The 21,463-nt window shown below is 38.1% G+C and overlaps 1 protein-coding gene across 1 annotated transcript in view; it reads left to right on the top strand.

Annotated features, from left to right (window-relative positions):
• LOC121420004 overlaps window positions 1-21,463 on the top strand; it is a 66,078-nt gene that overhangs the window by 3,577 nt on the left and 41,038 nt on the right. The window contains exons 2-9 of the mRNA XM_041614515.1: window positions 7,612-10,423; window positions 12,106-12,185; window positions 13,564-13,756; window positions 14,955-15,303; window positions 16,425-16,472; window positions 17,450-17,565; window positions 19,559-19,668; window positions 21,068-21,166. Of these exons, the coding sequence (XP_041470449.1) occupies window positions 7,612-10,423; window positions 12,106-12,185; window positions 13,564-13,756; window positions 14,955-15,303; window positions 16,425-16,472; window positions 17,450-17,565; window positions 19,559-19,668; window positions 21,068-21,166 (3,807 nt within the window). The remainder of the gene's footprint in view (window positions 1-7,611; window positions 10,424-12,105; window positions 12,186-13,563; window positions 13,757-14,954; window positions 15,304-16,424; window positions 16,473-17,449; window positions 17,566-19,558; window positions 19,669-21,067; window positions 21,167-21,463) is intronic.

The following is a 21,463-nucleotide window of genomic DNA, read 5'->3' as shown; positions in this document are numbered from 1 at the left end:
GCTAATCACTGTTAAAAGGGCATCCTTGCGAGATGTTGTAATAAGATGTAATAAGAAATGAAATTTAAATATTTCGAGCTGTTTTTGTAATCATGGAAAAGGTGTGCATCTTACTAAACAAATTAACGCGAGCACAAAACACAATCTGACTGCATTTAGTGACTCATAAATAGGATACATAACTCACCAATCAAATAATGCGAGCGCAAAGCGCGAGCTCAAAAATTTGTAATATTCCGACCTAAAAACTAGACATTCTAAGCATTTTTTTGGTGTAAATTGAATGCGAACCTTACTTAACAATAATTTATGCAAGCACAATCCATAATTTTTTATTTTGAAACCTAAAATTTTGCTCTGTATGCCATGCTTGGCCCCTCAAAATATTTGGCTCATCATGCCATTGATGCCATAGCCCATTTGGAAATGACGAAATTGAAGTTTGTGTTCAAGTTTACCGAATCTTTTCAGAATATCATTAAGACTTAAAACATTCTTGTTGGTCAAAGAAAATAATGCAAGGAAAACCTAATGGAATAGAAATCAACCTTGTTATTATTCTTTAGAGTAAGCTATTTTTAAAGTACTACTGTATGAAAATTGTTGTCAAAATTGCAGTCAGATCTGTCAGAATTATTCCTGTCATAAAATCACTATAATCAGTGGCGTACCGTGGGTCACGGCATTGGGGGGGGGGGGCACCAGCAAAAACTTGGAATTGCCTAGTGAGCGTGCGAAGCGCGCCCAGTTGCCAGGTATACTGACCTAATAGAGATATTTTTATAAGGACAGTGCCAATAAACGGACATGTATCTCACTAGTCAAATAATGCGAGCGCGAAGCGCGAGCTTAAAATTTTTGATATTCAAACCTAAGAAGGGACATTACAATCAATCTTTTGTAATCATGATACGTACCTGTTTCGCTAAATAATGCGAGCGCGAAGCGCGAACTGAAATTTTTGTAAATATTGACCCCAAACAGGAAGATTTTAAGGACTATATTTTAGGAATCTTTTATCTATTAAGATTATACACATCTCACCATAGTCATCTAATAGGAGTGCCAATAAGCGCTTGCTGATTTTGTTAGAATCACATCTAAACATGCACATAAAGCACTTGTAATCATGATTAACATACCCATCTTACTAATCAAATATTTTGAGCGCGAAGCGCGAGCTGAAAATTTAGGAAATTTAGACCTGAAGAGGGGCATTTTAAGGCTTGTTTGTAGGAATTCAAGAAGACCTTACGTAGTTCACTAACCAAATGATGCGAGCGCGAAGCGCGAGCTGAAAATTTTTGATATTCAGATCAGAAAACAGAAAAAGGGACATTTTAAGGACTCATTCTAGGAATTGATGGAGAGCAGACATCTTTCACCAATCCACTACTGCGAACGTAAGCATGGACAGGAAATGTTTTATATTAAGACCTTAAAATGGGACAATCACTTAAAGTATTCATGAAAAAGAAGCATACTATTGTACATGTAAAAGAATAACTCGAAGTGCGAGGAAATATATTTGGTAGTTTGGTGTATATTGACTTGAAAACGGGAGGTTTTAGTATAACAGGATTATACATGTATAATATATCTCGGTAACCAGAGAATGGGAGCACCAGGAACAATGAAGACATATGCCCTGAGCAAATAATGTTTCATTTATATGAAAAAAATGTTTCTAATGTAATGTAACATAACATAATTATAACATTATAATGAACATTAATGTCTTCTTTCCCACTACGTTTCTCTTCCTTTCTCCCTCTTTTCCTCCTTTTTTTTTTGTCAGCCGATTGGGGGGGGGCACGTGCCCCCATGCCCCCCCCCTGTAGTTACGCCACTGACTATAATCCTTATCATAATTATTATCATTATTATTGATATTGTCATCCTTATTAGTCATGATTACATCATATTACCAATAAATAATATTAATTTTCATCACTTCTCTTTGTTACATAATTATGTGATGATAATTGCAATTGATGGCACTGCTAAGTACACTTACTGCTTCTGCTGCTGCTACTGCTGACTGGTAGTATTTAGTGTCATTAGATATACAGAACAATTGAAACATTTATGATTACTTATATAAAATAAATAAAAGTACAAAATACAAAATGCCTTGAAAAAGCCTTGAAAATGCCTTGAAAATGCCTTGAAATTTCAAGGCTCAAAATCCTCAAGGCCAAGGCCCTCTCAAGGCCAAGGCTTGAATGTTCAAGGCCAAGGCTTTGAAAAAATAGGCCTTAAGGCGCCTTAAGGCCAAGGCCGAGCATCAAGGCACTACAACACTGGATAGTATCGATATCAAGGTACTCTAGTTAGGAAGCCTTTCGTGAAACAGGTTTAGTAAGATTGGAACTAACTCCGTGGTTGGTGGATAAAGATATGACTAACTTGTCCAGGTGTTGAGAAACAGACCCCTGGTGTCTGGTAGAATGTATGGAGGTGGTTTCACTTCATGGTATCAGTGGTCAAGAGTGATGCAAGAATGAAGACCATTACACCAGGATATAAAAACCGGATGCAATCCCACTCTGTGGTATTTAAAGGGAAACCTTCAATCGTGTGGAAGGACGATATTGTGTCCTTTCAAATAATGTAGGAGTAGTAGTAAGGGGAAAAAAAGGTCCCCCTGCTAAAAGTGCAAAGGAAAACTCTTCAGAATCCCATGACATACGGTGTATGCTCCGGCAACAGTTGCTCCGCTGGAATTTCCATATAATGGAATGACCAACTTCAACCCTGGATTTGATACTATACCCTATCCTTCAAGATAAATTCCAGTATTGGTAACGTTCTCAAAATGACTTTTTACAGAATCTAATATAATGACCACCCAATGACCCAAGTGTCTGTTTGTATGAATAAAAAATATGTGCCAAAGGATTCCGGGAGAAATTGTGTAATTGCTGAGAAATAAGCAAAATAAGCGCGGATTCGGTCACTTCCGTCGGGTCTTTATTCCAGCAATAATAATACACTGCCCCACGTGTACCTATCTGTGGTGGTGATCTTCAGTGTGAACATTTTTCAGCGTAGATTTCAAGATTTCACAAAGTTCAGTTTATGTAACTGTACCAGATCTAGATCCTCGATGATATACTGACAATGAAGCCTTGTTTTACAGACTTTCTCATGAAACCAGTGTTTACTGCAACTACTGGCATTTCTCTTTAACCTTCTATTAAAGTTGATAGATCCCTATTGCCACCCTCACCCTAACCCTGTATCTTATACCCCTTTCATAAACCCATCCTCCAATTAGCCGCCTAAGAGTAATGCGGATAATTCAATAAAAATTGCGTTCACAAACTCCGAAAATAATCCTCACTATTTTTACGAACGCCCGTCCTGAAAAAGGCGGATAATCGTCATGGCAACAAGGGTGACCTTGTGACCGCACCATGGCAATTACATGTATCTGCATTATTTGGAAATGCGTTCATAAAGTCAACATCTGGTCCCGATGCCGCTATTATGCGGATAATTGCAGCATCAAAATAATGAGGATAACTCTGGTCCTCCTTCGATTTTACTACCAAATTATGCTGCTATTAGCCGCATAATTGGGTTTATGAAAGGGGTATTAGACAAAGTTAAGTCCCAAGCAATTGTTGCCGGAGCAAATGTCGTTTAACCCCTCTTCAGATCCTCTCATAGTAAAGATCTGGTCGTGTGGTCCAGTGGTTAGAGCATTGGACTCATAATCGCAAGGTTGTGAGTTCGAATCCCAACTCTGCCATTGTCTCCACTTTGATAAAAAGGCCCGAGAGTGATATCTGTCGTCTATAACGTCAGCCACAAGACTTGATTAACCTAGACGTAAAATGTTTCATAGGTAATTGGTTATATACCAGCTTGGCGTTTACCAGCAAAATGCTGTCCTGCCGAGTTCCTACGGGAGTTACCACAAACAGAAACAGAAACAAACAGAAGATAAATATTTAGAGATATTTGTGCTGAATATTCATCTGATATTTTTGTGTGGGGTGGGTCAAGAGGAAGGAAATACTAATAAAAATATATGTAAAACAAGAGAGGGTAAGGCAAGGAGAGAGGCAGAAGGTGATGAATAAAGAGGAGGAATTTTTTTTTTCAAACAAATACATTTTATTGGATTAATGCCAGCATATTGAGAATAAATGACCTGGCAATACCCTCTGTGTATTAGCAGAAATGAACAAGGTATATAAACATGTATCAAAGGAGATAACAAATGTTGGAATACAAGAGAGATACATCATTCAAAACTGTATATGGTAAATTTGATAAGGACGGTATGCATTAGAAGAAAAACTTCCAGTAAACAACAATTAATTAATGAATAAAGTATAAAGCCTGGTACAGGTAAACAGTCACAAGAGAATCCTTTAGTATACGTGATGTAGGAACTATTGGCAATACCAGCAGGTATGTAGAGTTGAAGGTTGATGCAAGTTCAGCAGTGTATTTCATCAACGCTACCCCTATACTATGATACAACTCAAGCTACGATTGTTTCGTGTATGCCTAGAAAGAAGATGCTTAGAAAATTAGAAGAAAGAGAGAAAGAGAGCAGATGAGAAGCAGAAGGATGATCAAGAGTTCAGTTACAGACGAAAGGATATACATTAGGGTGACTGGTGATTTAGCCCTCATGATGACCCAAAATGCCCATAAATTCCCCAAAATGGCATTTATTCGGGTGACTACGTTTTCAGAATCGCCCATAGATCTGCCAAAAACAAGATTCATGAAAATTTAGAAACTCGACATTCCACATATTCACGGTCGAATGATATATGCGTTCACTGCATAATTGCTGGTACTTTATGTGAAAGAAATTGCCCCAAATTCAGTGATCAACCCAAAATGTAGAAAAAACTAGCCCCTGAAAATATTAAATTTTTCATACTCCCAGTTCCTGAGATATTCTGTTCTGTAGAAGAAACATGATTTGGGTAAGGGGGATGATGCAATATCATACAGATATTGCCTACCTAGAGTTTGAATATAACATTTCCTCTCCCAGACAGAGTTATATTTTTCCCAAGGGAAAATATTATCCCGGGGGAAAGATATAGCTTCGGAGGGGAGTTGAAATGTTTTTTATTAAAACAATAGACCAGGCAATATCTGTTATATTGTATAGTGAATGTGGATTCGCCATCAGAGATTGCATTCATCATCTGGTTCTAGATCGAAATTCTTGCTACAGCTCTGTTCCATCTACGTCATAATAGATTTTGTTTTTTGAAAATACATCAAGCACGTTCTTCATGCAATTGATGCGTTAACACTATCGCGTACATCAAATAAACTACCTTGTTGCGCAACTTGTATGCAGCGAGTGACGTCACCTTAGTGCATATAACGCCGCAATTGAAAATACTACGCAGTATATTCCCTGAGGTGACGTCAAAACCTAGAATATAACAAATGCGATCCTCGCAGCTATGGTCACGTGATGGCGTATTGACCTATCACTGATTCGAATCTACATAGCCTATGTAATATACTAGTATAAGGTTATTACATGTGCAGAAGTCCTTAGCAAGGGTATAATCGTGCCTATAAGCGGGGCTCCATACTAACCTTTTTTTCCCTACTGGTCAAAGCTGTTTATGTCGAACCAGTAGATAACCAGTTTAAAAAAAAAAAATTCCCTGGGCAGTCGAACCTAAAATTTACTGTGCCCCCAAAATAGAGAAACACATAAAAAACTCTCGAGTGTATATTGCTGTCTTTTACTGCTTATTGTTACCCCAAAAAAAAAAAATAAATAAAAAAATTTATGTATAAATAGACTAAAGTATAATTATAAAATATAATTCATGAGAGCGTTTTCTCAATTTTAGAGAGCCATTTGTATAATTTACAAAAAGGAAGAAAATTAATCACTAGAGGGTATTCATTTGTCCCGCACTCTACTATGGTCAACAAGGAATTTCGTGATCACTCTTGCAAAAAGTGTTCACTAGCTTACAAGCTCGTGAACTTGTAAGCTAGCGAACACTTTTTGCGAGAGTGATCACGAATTTCCTAGAAAGTTAGTGAACACTTTTTGCGAGAGTGATCACAAATTTCCTTGTTGACCATAGTAGATTGCGGGACAAATGAATACCCTCTAGCGATTATTTCAATCTGCAATAATGAATCTATTTAGTAAGAAGAAAATTAGTTTGATATATCTTTTTTAATGGTCATGTCGGACCAGTAAATCTGGTAAATCTATTTCTGAAAAGTTACTGGCCCAAAAGCAATTTTTTTTTCCGGTCTGGGACTGTCTGACCGATGCCAGTGTCATGCGCTGCTATAAGATTGAGGGGACTTACATTGAGCACATGTGGAGCTACTAAAAATGTGCTTCATTTGTTGAACAATGAAAATTACCAAAGTAATGTACAACCTATGAATATGAATTAAAGAGAAATTCCAGTAATTGCAGTAAACACTGATTTCATGAGAAAGTCTGTAAAACCAGGCTTACTTGTCAGAATATCATCGAGGATCTAGATCTGGTACAGTTACATAAACTGAGCTTTGTGAAATCTTGAAATCTACGCTGAAAAACGTTCACACTGAAGATCACCAACACAGATAGGCACACGTGGGACAGTGTATAATTATTGCTGGAATAAAGACCCGACGGAAGTGACCGAATCCGCGCTTATTTTGCTTATTTCTCAGCAATTACACAATTTCTCCCAGAATCCTTTGGCATATATTTTTTATTCATACGAACAGACACTTGGGTGGTCATTATATTAGATTCTGTAAAAAGCCATTTTGAGATCGTTACTGAAACTGGAATTTATCTTTAAACAACGTATTATTCCTTCATGTGCTTCTAATTCCCTGATTATTCTATGCATTGATTTGTTCTCATCCAACAACCAATGAATTTTACTTTTACAATTTTGAAAATTGGATTGATACATTTACACCATTTGAAAGACTTCATGAGATCTTGGGTGTTTCACAAAGATTTAAGTATGACTTAAGTCGCACTTAAATGCTGATGCGTACAAGATATGTAATGCGCAATTGATCAATAAGCAGTAGTGCGCGTCCTCTTCGCATGATCTGACCGATGCGGTCATGCCTTATCCTGCACACAACTAGGCATTTAAGTGCAACTCTATTACTTAATTGTTTGTGAAACACACCCCCCCCCTGTTCTAATACATGATTTATTTCTGAGGAATAAGAAAAAAATCATAATGGCATGGATCTAATTGACTTCTTGACATTTATTCTAAATTGCCTTATGAAATAATATGTCTCAAACATAAGTTCTAGAAATGTTTGTGGGTGTGTGTTTGTTTTATTGTGGTGTACGAAGGATTTTGTATGTACTATTCATTGTACAGTAGTTTTGCAATTGTCTTGTCTTGTACTTTCGTTATGTGAACTACAAGTACGTTCCTAGTTGATTTATATAATGATATAATTGGAAATGACTATGGTAAAAAAAGATGGACCCTGGAGCAAAGAGGATGTGCCATAAATCATATCAAGTCATAAGTCACTTCAGGAAAAAAATTCTTGATAAGGTGAAATTATGTTTTGATAATGTAGTTCACTAATACCTTTTTTTTTAATTTTCATTTGCAGGAGGATGATTTCCAAGGCTTCACAGCTTCTGAGATCGGTGAATTACGGTCACCTAGACACAAGAAATGGACAAAGAAGGAAGAAGAGTCGCCAAAGATCAAGAACATCAAAGGTTCTTGGCCCATCATGGGACGCAGAGCGGGAAAAGAGAGTCACTATGCCAGAGGAGATTCCTGCGCAGAGATGAGGAGAGGAGAATGGAACACGGCTAAACCGTACAAGATAAAGAAGTCGAGAGTCGTGGGAGGGAGAATACAGAAGCTCAAGAATGGCTCTTTGGGCGGTAACCGTGAAAAGAGATCTGTTGGTCGGCTGTCCTACAGAGATATGGTTAAAGGTTTGGATGTTGTTCGACCGAAGCTTATCCCGCCAAAGGAGCCCAGGCCACCCAGGTCTCCGAAAGCCACTTTTACAAAGGTTGGAGGGAAGGCCGAAGGGAAGATCCGATTGCCGTTTCTGATGCCGAAGCAGAAGGCCAAAAGTGGACTTCAAGGGAAAGAAGCAATGGTACCTTGGCGGGGTAAGACTAAGATGGAGAAGGCCCAACTATTACTGAAGAAAGCAAGAGAAAAGAAATCTGAAACATCTCCCGTCAAGTTTAAGCCTTGGGAGAAGAAGAAATTATTGATGGCTCAAGCTCAAAATGGAACATTTGACAAGGGAGGGAAAGTCATTTGTGTGCCGAAATCCAAACAGGTCAATTTGTCAAAAGCCATGGAGCTTGTGAAAAAGGCGAAGGGCGCTTCGAAAATGAATCAGCAAGTATTTGGGTCGGATACACCTGGTAAGCGATCGGTTAAGTGCTCCAGCAAGCTTGCAGATATGGACATGAAAGGGGTTGACTTGCATTTCCTTCATCGGAAAGTTACCCCTCCATCCAAAAAGGCAAAGCTCTCAAAGAAAAAATTGAAGTTGGTCGAGGAGAAGACTCCAAAACCTCCAAAGCCAAGCTTAGGTTTCGTAATGCCAGTTATGAGCTCTCGTTCCTCCAGAGTAATCAAGCCAACAAAAAGGTTTATTGAGCAAGAGTTTGCTTCCAGTCTGTTTGTGTCACCATCATCAGGTCAAGACAGTGATTGGTCCGATGTTCCTTCAGATTTAGATGGTTCTTTCTTAACGCCACAGGCCTTTCCCACACCAGAGATCCCCACTATCAAGGTTAAGAAACCACCAAAGGCACGCAAGTTGGATGAGAATGAACTATTCATCAAAGACATTGAGAAGAAGAAGAAGGAGAAGAAGAAGAAATCCCAAATTAAGGAGAATAAAGAACAGTTACACTCTTTTCAAGATGAATTTTTGAAATCCATGAATATATCGCCTAAGAAAATTGAGCATGAGATGAAATCTGAAAATGAAAGTGATGCAGAGAGCAAGAGCAGGCAGCGGAAGGAGGCAAACAGGATGTTGAGTATGATCAGTGCAAAGGTCAAGAATGGAATAACCCTGACAGGCTCGCAGGAGAAAGTGTTGTTGAGCACTCCAGAACCAAAGTGGCAGCATTTGAAAGCTGTTTACAAGAAGGTTGTCAAGAAGGAGGCATTGGATGAAGGCGAGACAAGAGCTCTGAGGATATCCCCTCTGGTGTTGTTTCAATCCATGAGGACAGGAGAAGAGCTTATGCATGTCCGAGGGAGGATCGATGGCCTGCCAAGTGTCAACGAGATCCTCGAGAAAGTCAAGTCCGGGATGGAAGTCACCGAAAAGGAGAATGAGAAATTACAGTGTTACAAGAGAATAAGTAACGAACGACAGTTCATCCAACGGTCAAAGCAAAGAGCTGAAAAGAGACTTCAGACAGAGAGCGAAGTTCAGTTAGTAAATGAGGATGGACCGGTTGACGTTAATCCCGCTACTCCATGTAGCACGAGTCCGAGAGGGGATGCTAGCCCGAGGGTGAGTGCAGCAAGCTCCAGTCCCCGGACAAAGAAGAAGCCAGAGGTAAAGCAAGAGGCAAAGCAAGAGGCGAAGCAAGAGGTGAAGCAGGAGTTGACAGAGGAAGAAAAAGCAAAACAGTTAGAACTCAAATGTGAGCGTCTCATGAAAAAATTCTTGTATGAGAAAGAGGAGTATATTAAGAATATCCGAGAGCGTGCGAAGACTCCCGTTGAGAAGGGAATGCCTTCTTTTAGGGCTCTAAAGAGGAGGCTGAAGCAAGGATTGGAGCTATCTGATGCTGATAATGAAAGGATGAAGTTAAATAACAAGATAGTGAACTCGAGATGGAGAATAGCTAAATATAAACGTATGCTACAAAAGGCTTACCAAGATGCTGGGAAAGAGGAAGACCTGGCCCTTCTTGAGGTTAAGGAACCTTCTGGTGTTGAATTAGGGGGTGACAGTCTTAGTCTCTCCCCGAACTCGCGACGGTTGCTCACTATGGGTTCTGCATTGTACGACAGTCAACAGGATGCGTTGAAGAAGAGGAAGAAGAAAAAGAAGAGAAAAACGTCTGTCGAGTTGCAGGTTGGGGGCGTTCCGCTCACAAGGGAGGAGCGGTTGAAGCTAAAAAAGAAAAAGAAAAAGAAGAAATTAAAAGAAGGTGCAAGTGAAGAAGACAAGGCAGGAATCGGCGTGGGAGATTCGGGCAAGAAAGACCAGACATTGCGGAAGAAGAACGCCTCTTCTAAGCTGCTCCTTAAGGCAAAGCAACGGAAGCAGAAAGGCAAGGGCATGAAGCTGAAGAAGTCCGCTGCAAGGAAACTGAAGCTTGGAGATGCTTCCAAGGACGAGAAGGAAAGCCCGTCCAAGCTGAAGAGCATTCTCCATGACAAGCTCATCAGCCCTGCAGACAAAACTTTGCAGGATACAGGTAAGACAATCTATTTTTTTTTTCACTGCAATATTTCTCATGCCCTGTTGCAGGTGGGTGTTTTCAGGAATCGGTTCTCAAAGTTACAATTTCTTGCACCACTGAAACATGTTCTTGGGTGCTAAGTCAGCTACATAGGGATATTAAAGGTACCACAAGGAAGGGTCACCAGTCTTTCGTATAGACTTTCGCAATTTACAAACAGACTTCTGTGGTCCATAATGATTTCAATTCGGGCATTATTCACCTATATTTAGGATCAGTAGTAAATTTCTATAACAGTTGCCATCACTGGCGGATCCGGGGGGGCACATCCGGCTCGTGCCCCCCCCCCCCCCCCATTAGAGGCATAATCAAGGTTTGTTATGAAAATATTCCATTATAACACAATTGTGCCCCCTTTTGAAAGCAAGAACCTTTTTTTTTCTTTTTTTTTCGCTGTCAAATTTTCCTTTGGTAAATGGGCCCCCACCCCTTTGGAAAATCCTGGATCCACCCCAAGTTGCCATTGACTTATACATGTAATTATCTTCAGTTGTACCATTACTACTGATGATCGCTTATTTTACAAGTAGTGTTGAATCATCGTAATACCGGGCCCGGTAACACAAAGCTTACTGATTAATCGCTAATTTGAAAGAGCAATTTTAATTGGTTCCTCATCAGTCTACTTAGCGAACTGCACATACAGCGATAGAGTGTTTCATTTTGCGGTTAAAGATAAATACCAGTTGTGGTAATGATCTCAAAATGAGTTTGAACAGAATCCAATAAAATTACCACCAAATTGTATGTATACAAAAAATAAAAGGAAATATATGCCAAATAGTTCTGGAAGAAAATACATAATTGCTGAGAAATGAGCAAAATAAGCATGGAATTCCATTGAACGACTGTATTTTTTGATGCAATATTAATGCACTGTCCCATATATGCTTTTCTGTGTTAGTGATCATCAGAATTATCAAATTTGAGCGATTAAGATTTCATGATTTTTCAAAGATGTTTCCATTAATGTACCAGATCTAAATGTATGATAGTATCTTGACAATTTTTCATGAAATCATTGCTTGCTGCAACTACTGTCTTTTACCTTTAAAGTGATTGGTTAACATTGGTTAGACTTTTAAAAAATCTGAACTAGAAGGTCACACTTGTCACCTGTGTCTGTGATATGTTACAAAAATGATGCCCAGAAAAAAATTGTGTTCGAAAATAATTATTCAGTGCTTCAAAAATTGAAATATAAAGTGACCGGAAACACCATCTTAATTTCATCCCATACACTTATGTGTACTATTTAGGTGTCTATAAGACGCTTATTTACAAAATCGGGGTACGCCTTGCAGATTTAGCTTTCAATTCCCAATTATGGTTGTTTTCTGGGTTTATTAGTTCTAATACATGCACTTGTACACATGTTTCTTCTTGGTTTGAGAATTTTTTAAATCGGCTGCTCACAAAGTTAAACAATACCTTTAATGGCTAACCTGTGTGTTATGGGACCAAGGTCCCAATGACATTGATCTTGATTTGCTCGTGCCATAGTCTGATCAATTACAATCCTATCAGGCCCTTGACCTTGTATTATTCTTGCTTTTCATTCATCTTTGCCACTTTGCGATCGATGGCGATCGATAAAGTACCTTGACATTGTATTTGTTTGATGATCTGTATTTCAGTGTCCCGTCAGATGGCCGATGCCCTTGAAGCCGATATGTCTCCAGATCAGACGGAAGCTTCTAATGTCAACAAACACCAGGTAGGACTGTACATGATGGTGAATGCAGGGGGAATACAGGGACCATGAGCCACCCCCCTAATCTCCTGCCAGAGCCAAACTGGGCCATGTCTTACAAATACGATTGATCCGATCAATCGTAACTATGGAAATCCATCAATGTCATAACTTTTTTCTGCAGGAAATTTGCACAATGTTTTGTATGCAAAGAGAAAGAAGCACAGTGAATTTTCAAGAAAACAATGAATGCATGAATATACATCATAGCTAGAAAATATTTTGAACAAGCGTGCATAATACATGTTGACGTTGCTGGCCGTCCATAGTTGCTGTTGATCAGATCAATCGTCACTCTTTGTGAGATGGGGCCCAGGATTCATTACCTTGAAGAATCTGACATATTCTTGCAGAGTTTATTTTTCCTAACTCTCTTTTTCTATTTTTCTCCATTACTATTCAAAGGGAGTGGCAAGGTTGGGGAAGCCATGTTCCATTTTATAACTTTTCATAAGCATCTTGTGATAATATCCATAAATCCCTATTAGTTTTGGTAACTTTTGGAGGACAGGGGCCCGTTGCAGAAAGAGTTGCGTTTAAACGCAAGCCAAAAAATCAATCGCAAGTCCCAAATGCGCGCTGTTGATTGGTTGACAATCAAGTTGCGCATGATTTTTTGAGTTGTGATTGATTGCAACTCTTTCTGCAACGGGCCCCTGATCAGAAAAAGCTGTATTGTAGAAGTACAAATATCAAGGATTGAAACCTCATATTATCTTAATCTGACACTTAGACCTGTGGAGGCAAAAGAATGTTGCTGGTTTTGTTATATCTCAAAACTAGAATATTCAAGCTATCCTCTGCATTTTAAACTTTTCATATGCAACTATTAATATCCTTTTGGCAATTTATTGATTTGAGTGTTAGGACAGGGTGCTACATAAGCACTTGCCCGATTGCCTGGGGCAATTAGAAGTTAGAGTCGGGCAAGTGTTTTGAAGTAAAGACCAAATTATTTGCCCGAATTCGGCAAGCAAAATTCTCACAGTACAATGACCAGAATTAGGGTCGATATGAGATGATATTGACCCTAATTTTGGTCATGATAAGATAAAATCACTTTGGAAAAAGAAATACAATAACAAGGTAGATTAGTTCACGTCAAAAGAGAGTAAAAGGTCAATGGTTTTTTATAAAACCGCAAAACTTTCTTTTCAAGAGGTTAAACTTTTTTTTCAAGAATTTTTCCGGGCAAGTGAAATAGAATTTGGGCAAGTATATTCCAACCATTTGAAAATTTACTTGCCCGACTGGGCAAGTGCTTCCAAAAAGTTATGTAGCACCCTGGTTATGAACATTAGTTGACAGTGTTTTCTTCCTTGACTACCTCTCTACATTGAAGGTTGCCAATGAAGTCATAGTAGGCAGCGTTGCTAAGTCAGGCGGACCTCGCATCAAGCATGTATGTAGGAGAGCATCAGTCGCCTTGGGGTACTCACCTGCCCGATTCGAAGGACCGTTGCCTGCCAGCCAAGACAGCCTCAAACTGAGCGCTCTCCCAATCAAGGAGAGGAAAAAGCTGTTTACGAGTGATGGTGAGTTTGCCTCAGGTTCAAGGGTCAAATCCTGTACAGGTTCATTGTCTTGTGATCACATGACAATGATAATAATAGTACGTGAAATTTGTATAGCGCACGTTCCATCTTGATTAGATGCTCAAGGCGCTTCAGAGCAGAACAACAAAAACTATTTACATATAATGTCTGAACAATAAGTCAATGTCTATCAAATAGCACTCTTATACAGGTATGTTTTCAGGTTGCCCTAGAAGGTTGTCACTGAGGTCTTGGTTTTCAACCTCTGTGGAAGAGAATTCCACAGGTTAGGCCCTGCATGAGAAAAGGCCTGTTCCCCGCATTATTTCTTATCAACTGGAAGTTGTAAGAGATATGAAGGTGATGAGGATCGTACATTACTTGGGGGTTGGTAATTATGCATCAAAGGCTTATCGTAACTGGGGGAGTTCTATGACTATATGAAAAATCAAAAGAAGGATTTTAAAGACTGCATTCATTCAGAGGCAACCGGTGAAGAGTTTTCATTATAGGGGTGACATGGCTGTGCTTGCTAGAGAGAGTTACAATATGCGCAGCTGCATTTTGCAACCTTTGCAATTTCCCAAGTTGAGAATCTGATAAGATGTAAAGGAGGCTATCACACAAAGTGCTTTACCAAACGAAGAGAGAAAAAAAATGAAAACAACAGAAGGCGAGTGTACACTTGCCATGAATATCTCTAAAAGCTGAGTGTAAAGATTAGTTATTGCGAACGTTGATATTTCATGGAAATTGAGATTTTTTTTTAAAATGAGTCTTCTAAGTGATGATTCTGCTTTTATTGTGTCTTGTCTAAAATACTACAAGGTAAATGAGGGCCTTGAAATTTTTGTGTGTGCTTGTTTTTTGTGTCCACTATATGTATAAATATTACCCAGCTTGAGAAATTCAATGTACAATTAAAAGCTCACCTCTTTCAGAATGTTTAACTTAGTCACATGTAGGTTAAATCCATGTTTAACATTCTTTGATGTTATGTATAATTATTTATTTGATGTCTAATTCTTAAATTTATAATTCTAACCGCATTTCCCGTTTTCTCATGCATAGAGACATGTAGGTGTTATGCGTATTAAGAACTGTACTATTATTAGTATAAATCCCTTTCAATTTATTTAGCGATGTGTCTTTGACACTGAAATTATTGCTGTTGCCATTCTTTCCATGGCCTATTTAGATGAGAACAGTGAAACAGAATCTGGTTCGGAAGGCGAGTACCCCAGCAATGAAGCGTCTCCTCGACTATCAGCGCGAAAACGGAAGCCGACAGCCAAGAAACGTGCCATGGACGGATTTATCAATGCGGACGAGGAACCCGCCTTCATGGACATGGATGGCGCAGATTTCACCGCCAAGAGAGAGCCGGGGAAAGTTTCGAAGCTGAAGAAGGTTTCTAAGCAGAAACAAGAGATGGGTTTCATGCCAATGCCAATTGTAGAGGAAGCAAACGTGAAAAGACGATCAAGATGTGGGGTGTGCTCGGCATGCTTGCGGAAGACAGATTGTGAGACGTGTTCTAACTGCCTGTAAGTTTATTGATTATAATATTATGGTCAAACATGCATATAAAGACACACAAGGATTTTGTGCATTGACATGCACGTATATCTCAAAATGACTGAAATCATATGCGATTTTCTTAGAAAGATCTGGATGAAGCCACAATAACTTGTTAGTTTACAGCAGGCAATTTCTTACCTTAACAAATCTACCAGATTTACCCATAAGATATGATTTAATATAAGGAGGAAAGAAAGACCCTCGCAGATATGCCTAGATTGCAAGAGAGAGCATCTAGAGCTTGCACTTTTCAAGGGACCCCAGCCGATGGGACTTTGCGCGTGTGTTTCGCACTTGCGTTATGCGCAACGCACGCATAGTCTTCCTTCAAAAAATTCTTGCGAGCCTGGAGCCATATGGCACTGGCATCCTTAAAGGCTATTGCTATAAGCCAGTTCGTAGTTCCTTTCTGCGCATGATCAGACGAAGGTCATTTGTACTAAAGTGACATGGTGGTTTGAAATTTAATGAGATATGCACCAACTTCGATGTCTTGATTATTCATATATTCTTTTGAATTGTGTTTTTCATTCACACCCACAAAAAAAACAATGCGTCCACAAATGACTGGTATATGTTACAGTTTGCCAAGTGCATTGTACAACATCCTCTAATATGCATGCAAAGTAGAAATGCAACAAATACCCTCATACAGTGTTCATTGATGTGCTATTCTAGTCACCGGGGGGGCGTTTCATGAAAGGACTTGTCGGACGTTTTATCCGACAAGTCCCATTTTATACGACAGTTACCATAGGAACAGTGCCTCTCAGCCAATCAAAATCATGGAAAGATGTCAGATCTGACAACTTGTCGGATGAAAATATTGATGAAACGCTCCCCCGGTCTATTCAATTTCTTCATCCTGCTATGTAAGGCATGAATACCTAATATCTTGCTTTGAAATCTGCCTATCTTAATGAAAGAAATGAAAGGCCATTTGACCAAAATTGTCCATGAAGTAACTACAAACTGGTCTATTGTATTGGCTAACAATGACTACTGTTCCTAAGCCATGTTTTGATACTTTCTCATGTACTATTAATATTTTTATCATCTTTGTTCATATTTTATTATTTTCTTCCAGTGACAAACCCAAGTATGGTGGACCCGGTACCAAGAAGCAAGCATGCATGTAAGTACAGGCAAAGATTTCTTGGAGGGGGGGGGGGGTTGAGGGAAGATGCAATGGGAGGGCAATATTATTATAATATGAAGTCCATGTTTTACACGGACTTCAAATTTGACGCTAAACATGGAATCATCATTTGATCTCCAGAGTTTCCTAAAAATAAGTACTTTGTCATGTTTTCTCCACTCTAAATAATGCATTAAATATTCCGCATTCATGATAAGGTGGAATGAACACCCTTTTCACATATCCAGGCTGTTGAAAGTTTACCCTTTTCGCAGATTTTGGCAATTTTGATCCCCTTTTCAATTACAATCTTCCAGCAATGAAAAACAAACCCCTTTTATTTGCTTTTGTGTTTGGTATGGTGTCTACCTTGTAATAGCATTGCATCCCCCTTACCTACCTGTGGGCAAAGATTTCTATGACTAATGCTACAAACACCAGTTTGTTCATCTTGCATTTATAAATGATTTTTAGAAACCACCTACGATATGCTAATCCAGAAAAGATTATATTATTGAAGTTTTGTCTAAGCTTTAGACAGGCTTTTAAGATACAAGTTGCGGTAACGAACTCAATATGAGTTCGAACAGAATCCAATGAAATTACCACCAAAGTGTTTGTATGTAAATTAGAGAAAGTATGTGCCAAACGGCTCTGGAAGAAAATTTGTAATTGCTGAGTAATGAGCAAAATAAGCACAGAATTCAATCAATTGTTGGATTTTTTTCAAAGCAGTATTACCACACTGCCCCATATATGCTTTTCTGTGTTTGTCATCATCAGGATTATCGGTTTGGAGGAAGATTCCATGATTTTACAAAGATAAGTTTACAGTAATGTACCAGATCTAGCTGTATGATAATATTTTGACAATTAACCTTGATTTCAAAGACTCTTTCATGAAATAATTGTTTGCTGCAACTGCAGTCTTTTACCTATAACGGCCATTTCAATTTTGATTGATTTGTTTTCAGACACCGTAAGTGTCACAATCTGGTGAAGATGAAGATGATGAGAATGAAGCAGATGAGAGCCTTGAGCAAAATAACCAATGCTCCTCCTCCCAAGCCAGTTGAGAAACCACAAAAGGGTAAGTCAAACTGTGATGATGACCTGTTTGTAAAGAGCACCCACGGAAACAAAAGTGGTCGTTGTGAAATCAAACTTGTTAACCCTAAATCTCCCGGGGTATTTTGATTCTTGTCATTCCGGGGGGGGGGGGCATTATGTCCCCCCCCCCCCCTTAAGATCTCGGCCACCGGTCGCGCGAGCGACGCAAAAATTTGCACGCTGATAGTGTGCGATGTAATCTACAAGGCTGTATGGAAAGATTTCCCAAAATAATGAGATTTTATTTTATATGAATTAATTATGCTAATTTATGCATAAATCATACTTTTTGCTCTAATTCACTAAATAAAGCTTCTAGAATGCTACTTTTTGGTAAAGATTATCTTTGTAGCATTCTTAACAATCGTAATTCAAAAAAACTTTGGTTTGGAAATAAATTTCTTATGTATTTTATTGTTTTATGAATTTTTATGTATTTCTTGGTTTTTTTACTTTTTGTTTTTTATTGTTTTTTCAATGGAAATTGTTCCAGACATAATTCTGATCATAAACAAGGCAAAATTAATTAAGTTTAATCAGTAAAAGTAGAAATAATGATACATTTATGAATTTTGGCTAAATACGCAATTTGCATTGGATTTGTACATGAAATCACGTTTATGAGCAATTTTGGGTCTGACATGCACTTGCATAATGTTGCGTAATGTCGTAACCGCGTACCCGGGCGTCACAACTTTGGTCTCAAAATTTGCGCGAGACTTGAATGTAAAAAGTCAGTGAGCTGCGAGGTGAAAAAATTTCGCGCAGCAGATATATCGCGAAAATTGCCATTATGCCCCCCCCCCCCGGGAGAATTAGGGTTAACATAAACTGCTGCTCTTTTTCAAGAAGTAGAGAAACTCCGAAAGAATTATTGAAATATATGTGAAGCCTGTAAAGACCGCCTAAGTGAGACAAAAAGTGTATTTTATGGCCCGTATTCTGAGGTCAGGTTTAACGTAGACCATGGTCTAACTCTGTGCTAATATTATGAGGAGCCAAATGTTCAAAAATTCTGTTTATATTGTATATTTCTTATGTTTACTATTTAGTTTCCTTTTGCTTTCATAATGAAAAAAAATACTTCAGTTAATATCATTCCCAGCCATTTTTGTTGTCATACGAGTTAATAAATTGGTTGTGCATTCTTAGGAATTTGTGCCGCACTGGGCTCTCCATAGTTAACCCACAACTTTAAACAAGGGTTTAATTTAAACCCGAGTTCAGAATACGGGCGTATGAAGTCAAACTTGTGAGAATTAGCTGCTGCTCTTTTTCAGCAAAGTGAGACTTGTATATGCAGTGCTTCAAAACTTTTGTATTAACTGCCATATAAACCAAACACAATAGGAATCAATAAAATGTCCTCATAAAATGCACTTTGATGAATTAAATGCTGCCCCTTTTTTTAACAGATTTATGTAGGAAAACTTTTAAAATGTCATTCAAAATGCGGTGAAATCTATATGAGAAGACCACACGAAGGAAGAAAAAAATTTGCTTTTATTAAAATCAAAATTGTTGACATGAACTCCTGCTTCTTCTTTAATAGCAAGTAGAAAAAACTTTTGTGAAACCTGTATATATGCAGTGTTTACAAAAAATTGTGTGAAGATAAATGCCACTTATGGTGATGATATCAAAATGAGATTGAATAGAATCCAACAAAATGACCATCAAAGTGGTTTTTATACGCCGAACAGCTCAGAAAGAATATGTGTAATGCTGAGAAATGAGCAAAATAAGTATGATATTCGATCAAAATGTCAGGTCTTTTTTCAAGCAGTATTGATACACTACCCCACTTATGTTTTCTGTGTTAATGGTCTGATGATATTTGCCTTGATTTGAAAGACTTTTCATGAAATAATTGTTTGCTGCAACTGTGCTCTTTTACCTTTGAATTCAAATATCATCAATGACCATTTTGAAATGTTCAAAATGACCAGATAGTATTGATTTTGTTCTTTTAGCTCCAGCTGTCCCCAAAGTTAGACCAGCTGGAGCAAGGATCAAGAGAGCTGGAGGAGATCTACCCACTGGACTAGCCCTGGTCCCAAAGAACAAAAAAGGCCAAACAGGGGTAAGTTGAACCAAATCTAGATCAGGGGCCCAATTTACAAAGGACTTATGGTAACTTTGCCATCATTGTAATTACAATGGCAACGGCACTTGAAATTAAGTTTTCCTTTTCCCATCCTATTCAAACTGTGCAATCAATCCATTTTACCTTCTCATTAAAACTCCCCTTTTCTGAATGTTTTGAACTCCGGGTCACATAACACAAAGTTTAGTCCTTGAAAGAGTGCTACATGTAGTTCTCAGAAATCTCACTTTACGTTCATTTGCTCTTTGGCCCTACATTATCACCATCATATCCTTTTGGTATGTTAAGCCCGGATCACACTGTGCGAATCATTGCTATCCGAATTTAAAGGGAAAGTTCACCCTGACAAAAATTTTATTGTAAATATAGCAGAAAAAATAATAAAAAATTTTGCCGAAGGTTTGAGAAAAAAATCGTCAAATAATCAAAAAGTTATTAGAATTTCAATTATTTGATTTGTGATGTCATATGCGAGCAGCATTCCTACATAGCAAATGGTAAAAAATCAATGAAATGTCATTTTCTCAGAAAATTGAAAATGGTTTTCACTGCACCTGTTGTATATCAATAAACAAATCATTTCACACCCGATCATGAATAGAAAACAAAATTAAGTCATCAGGAACAATACAAAATTTGAAATTCATGCATTTTATATTACATAACACAAATCCAAAACTTTGAACTCTAATAACTTTCTTACTCTTTAACGGATTTTCCTCAAACCTTCACCATTATTTTTTACTATTTTTTCTGCTTATTTTACAACAAAGTTTTTTTTCAGGGTAAACTTCCCCTTTAAAGGAAATTGTGATAACATTTTATATGGCATTCCAAGTAATAAAGTCTTACAGATCAGAGTTCAGAATAGTGGTAGGACTACTGAAATTGAAATTCAGTCCAGTTCGAGCCTCCCTGAATGAATAAAACCAAATTGAATTCCAAATCGTAATGACTTTACTCCGACCACAGGGCTTGCCGCAAAGTAAAAATATGATTTCAGTATTCCTAGCGTCCTGCCAAACTTTATATGAAATAATTTTACTTTGTGGAACATCTATATTTAATGCAAAATGCGAATTCTTGAAGAAAATCACACCGTACCGGATCACGTAGTGTGAGCAGGGCTTACATGTGACTGAGAGTGTGTGCTATGTTTTCTCTAAATGGTGTTTTTTATGGAGAATAAAACAAATTCAACTTTCACATCAATTTTATCACATAACTTAAATGGACTCTTAAATATATGTGTAAGCTATTAATAAAAGACTCTGAGGTAAATGCTTTTTAATATTGAAGAATGAAATGAATTCAATCCTCATTTCATTCTTAGCACACAACTAAATTGGCCCCTCGATTGTATCTATGTTTATAGGATAAAGATGAGAAGTCTGATGCCAGCTCTAAGCCGCTCCGGACAGTCAAGTTTTCTAAGAAGATTCCTGGCAAACATTTCATCAAGACAGACTTCAAGGTGAGTAGAATAATGGTTATTTCTACTCTGTCCAGTTAGGGCATAAGCTTCAAGCTTCTAGTTTTTGCACACAACTGTTTTTATAAAATTGCCCCATCCTATTTACTCGATTTAGTATCATATTACCAGCCATCCCAAAATCTTAGATCAAGCTCAAAAGCATTATTTGTTGTTCCCTCTGTCTTTACAAAGTCATATGGTGAGCGTGCTTTTACTCATGCCTCTGCTGTCCTCTGGAATGCTTTACCTAATTCAATGAGATATCAAAGTGATTTATGTACATTCAGGAGATCCCTC

Source organism: Lytechinus variegatus, chromosome 8 (genome assembly GCF_018143015.1).
Source record: "Lytechinus variegatus isolate NC3 chromosome 8, Lvar_3.0, whole genome shotgun sequence".
In the NCBI taxonomy this organism is placed as follows: Eukaryota; Metazoa; Echinodermata; class Echinoidea; order Temnopleuroida; family Toxopneustidae; genus Lytechinus; species Lytechinus variegatus.
The sequence above is the reverse complement of the archived record's forward strand: the minus strand, read 5'-3'. Positions and strand labels throughout refer to the sequence as shown.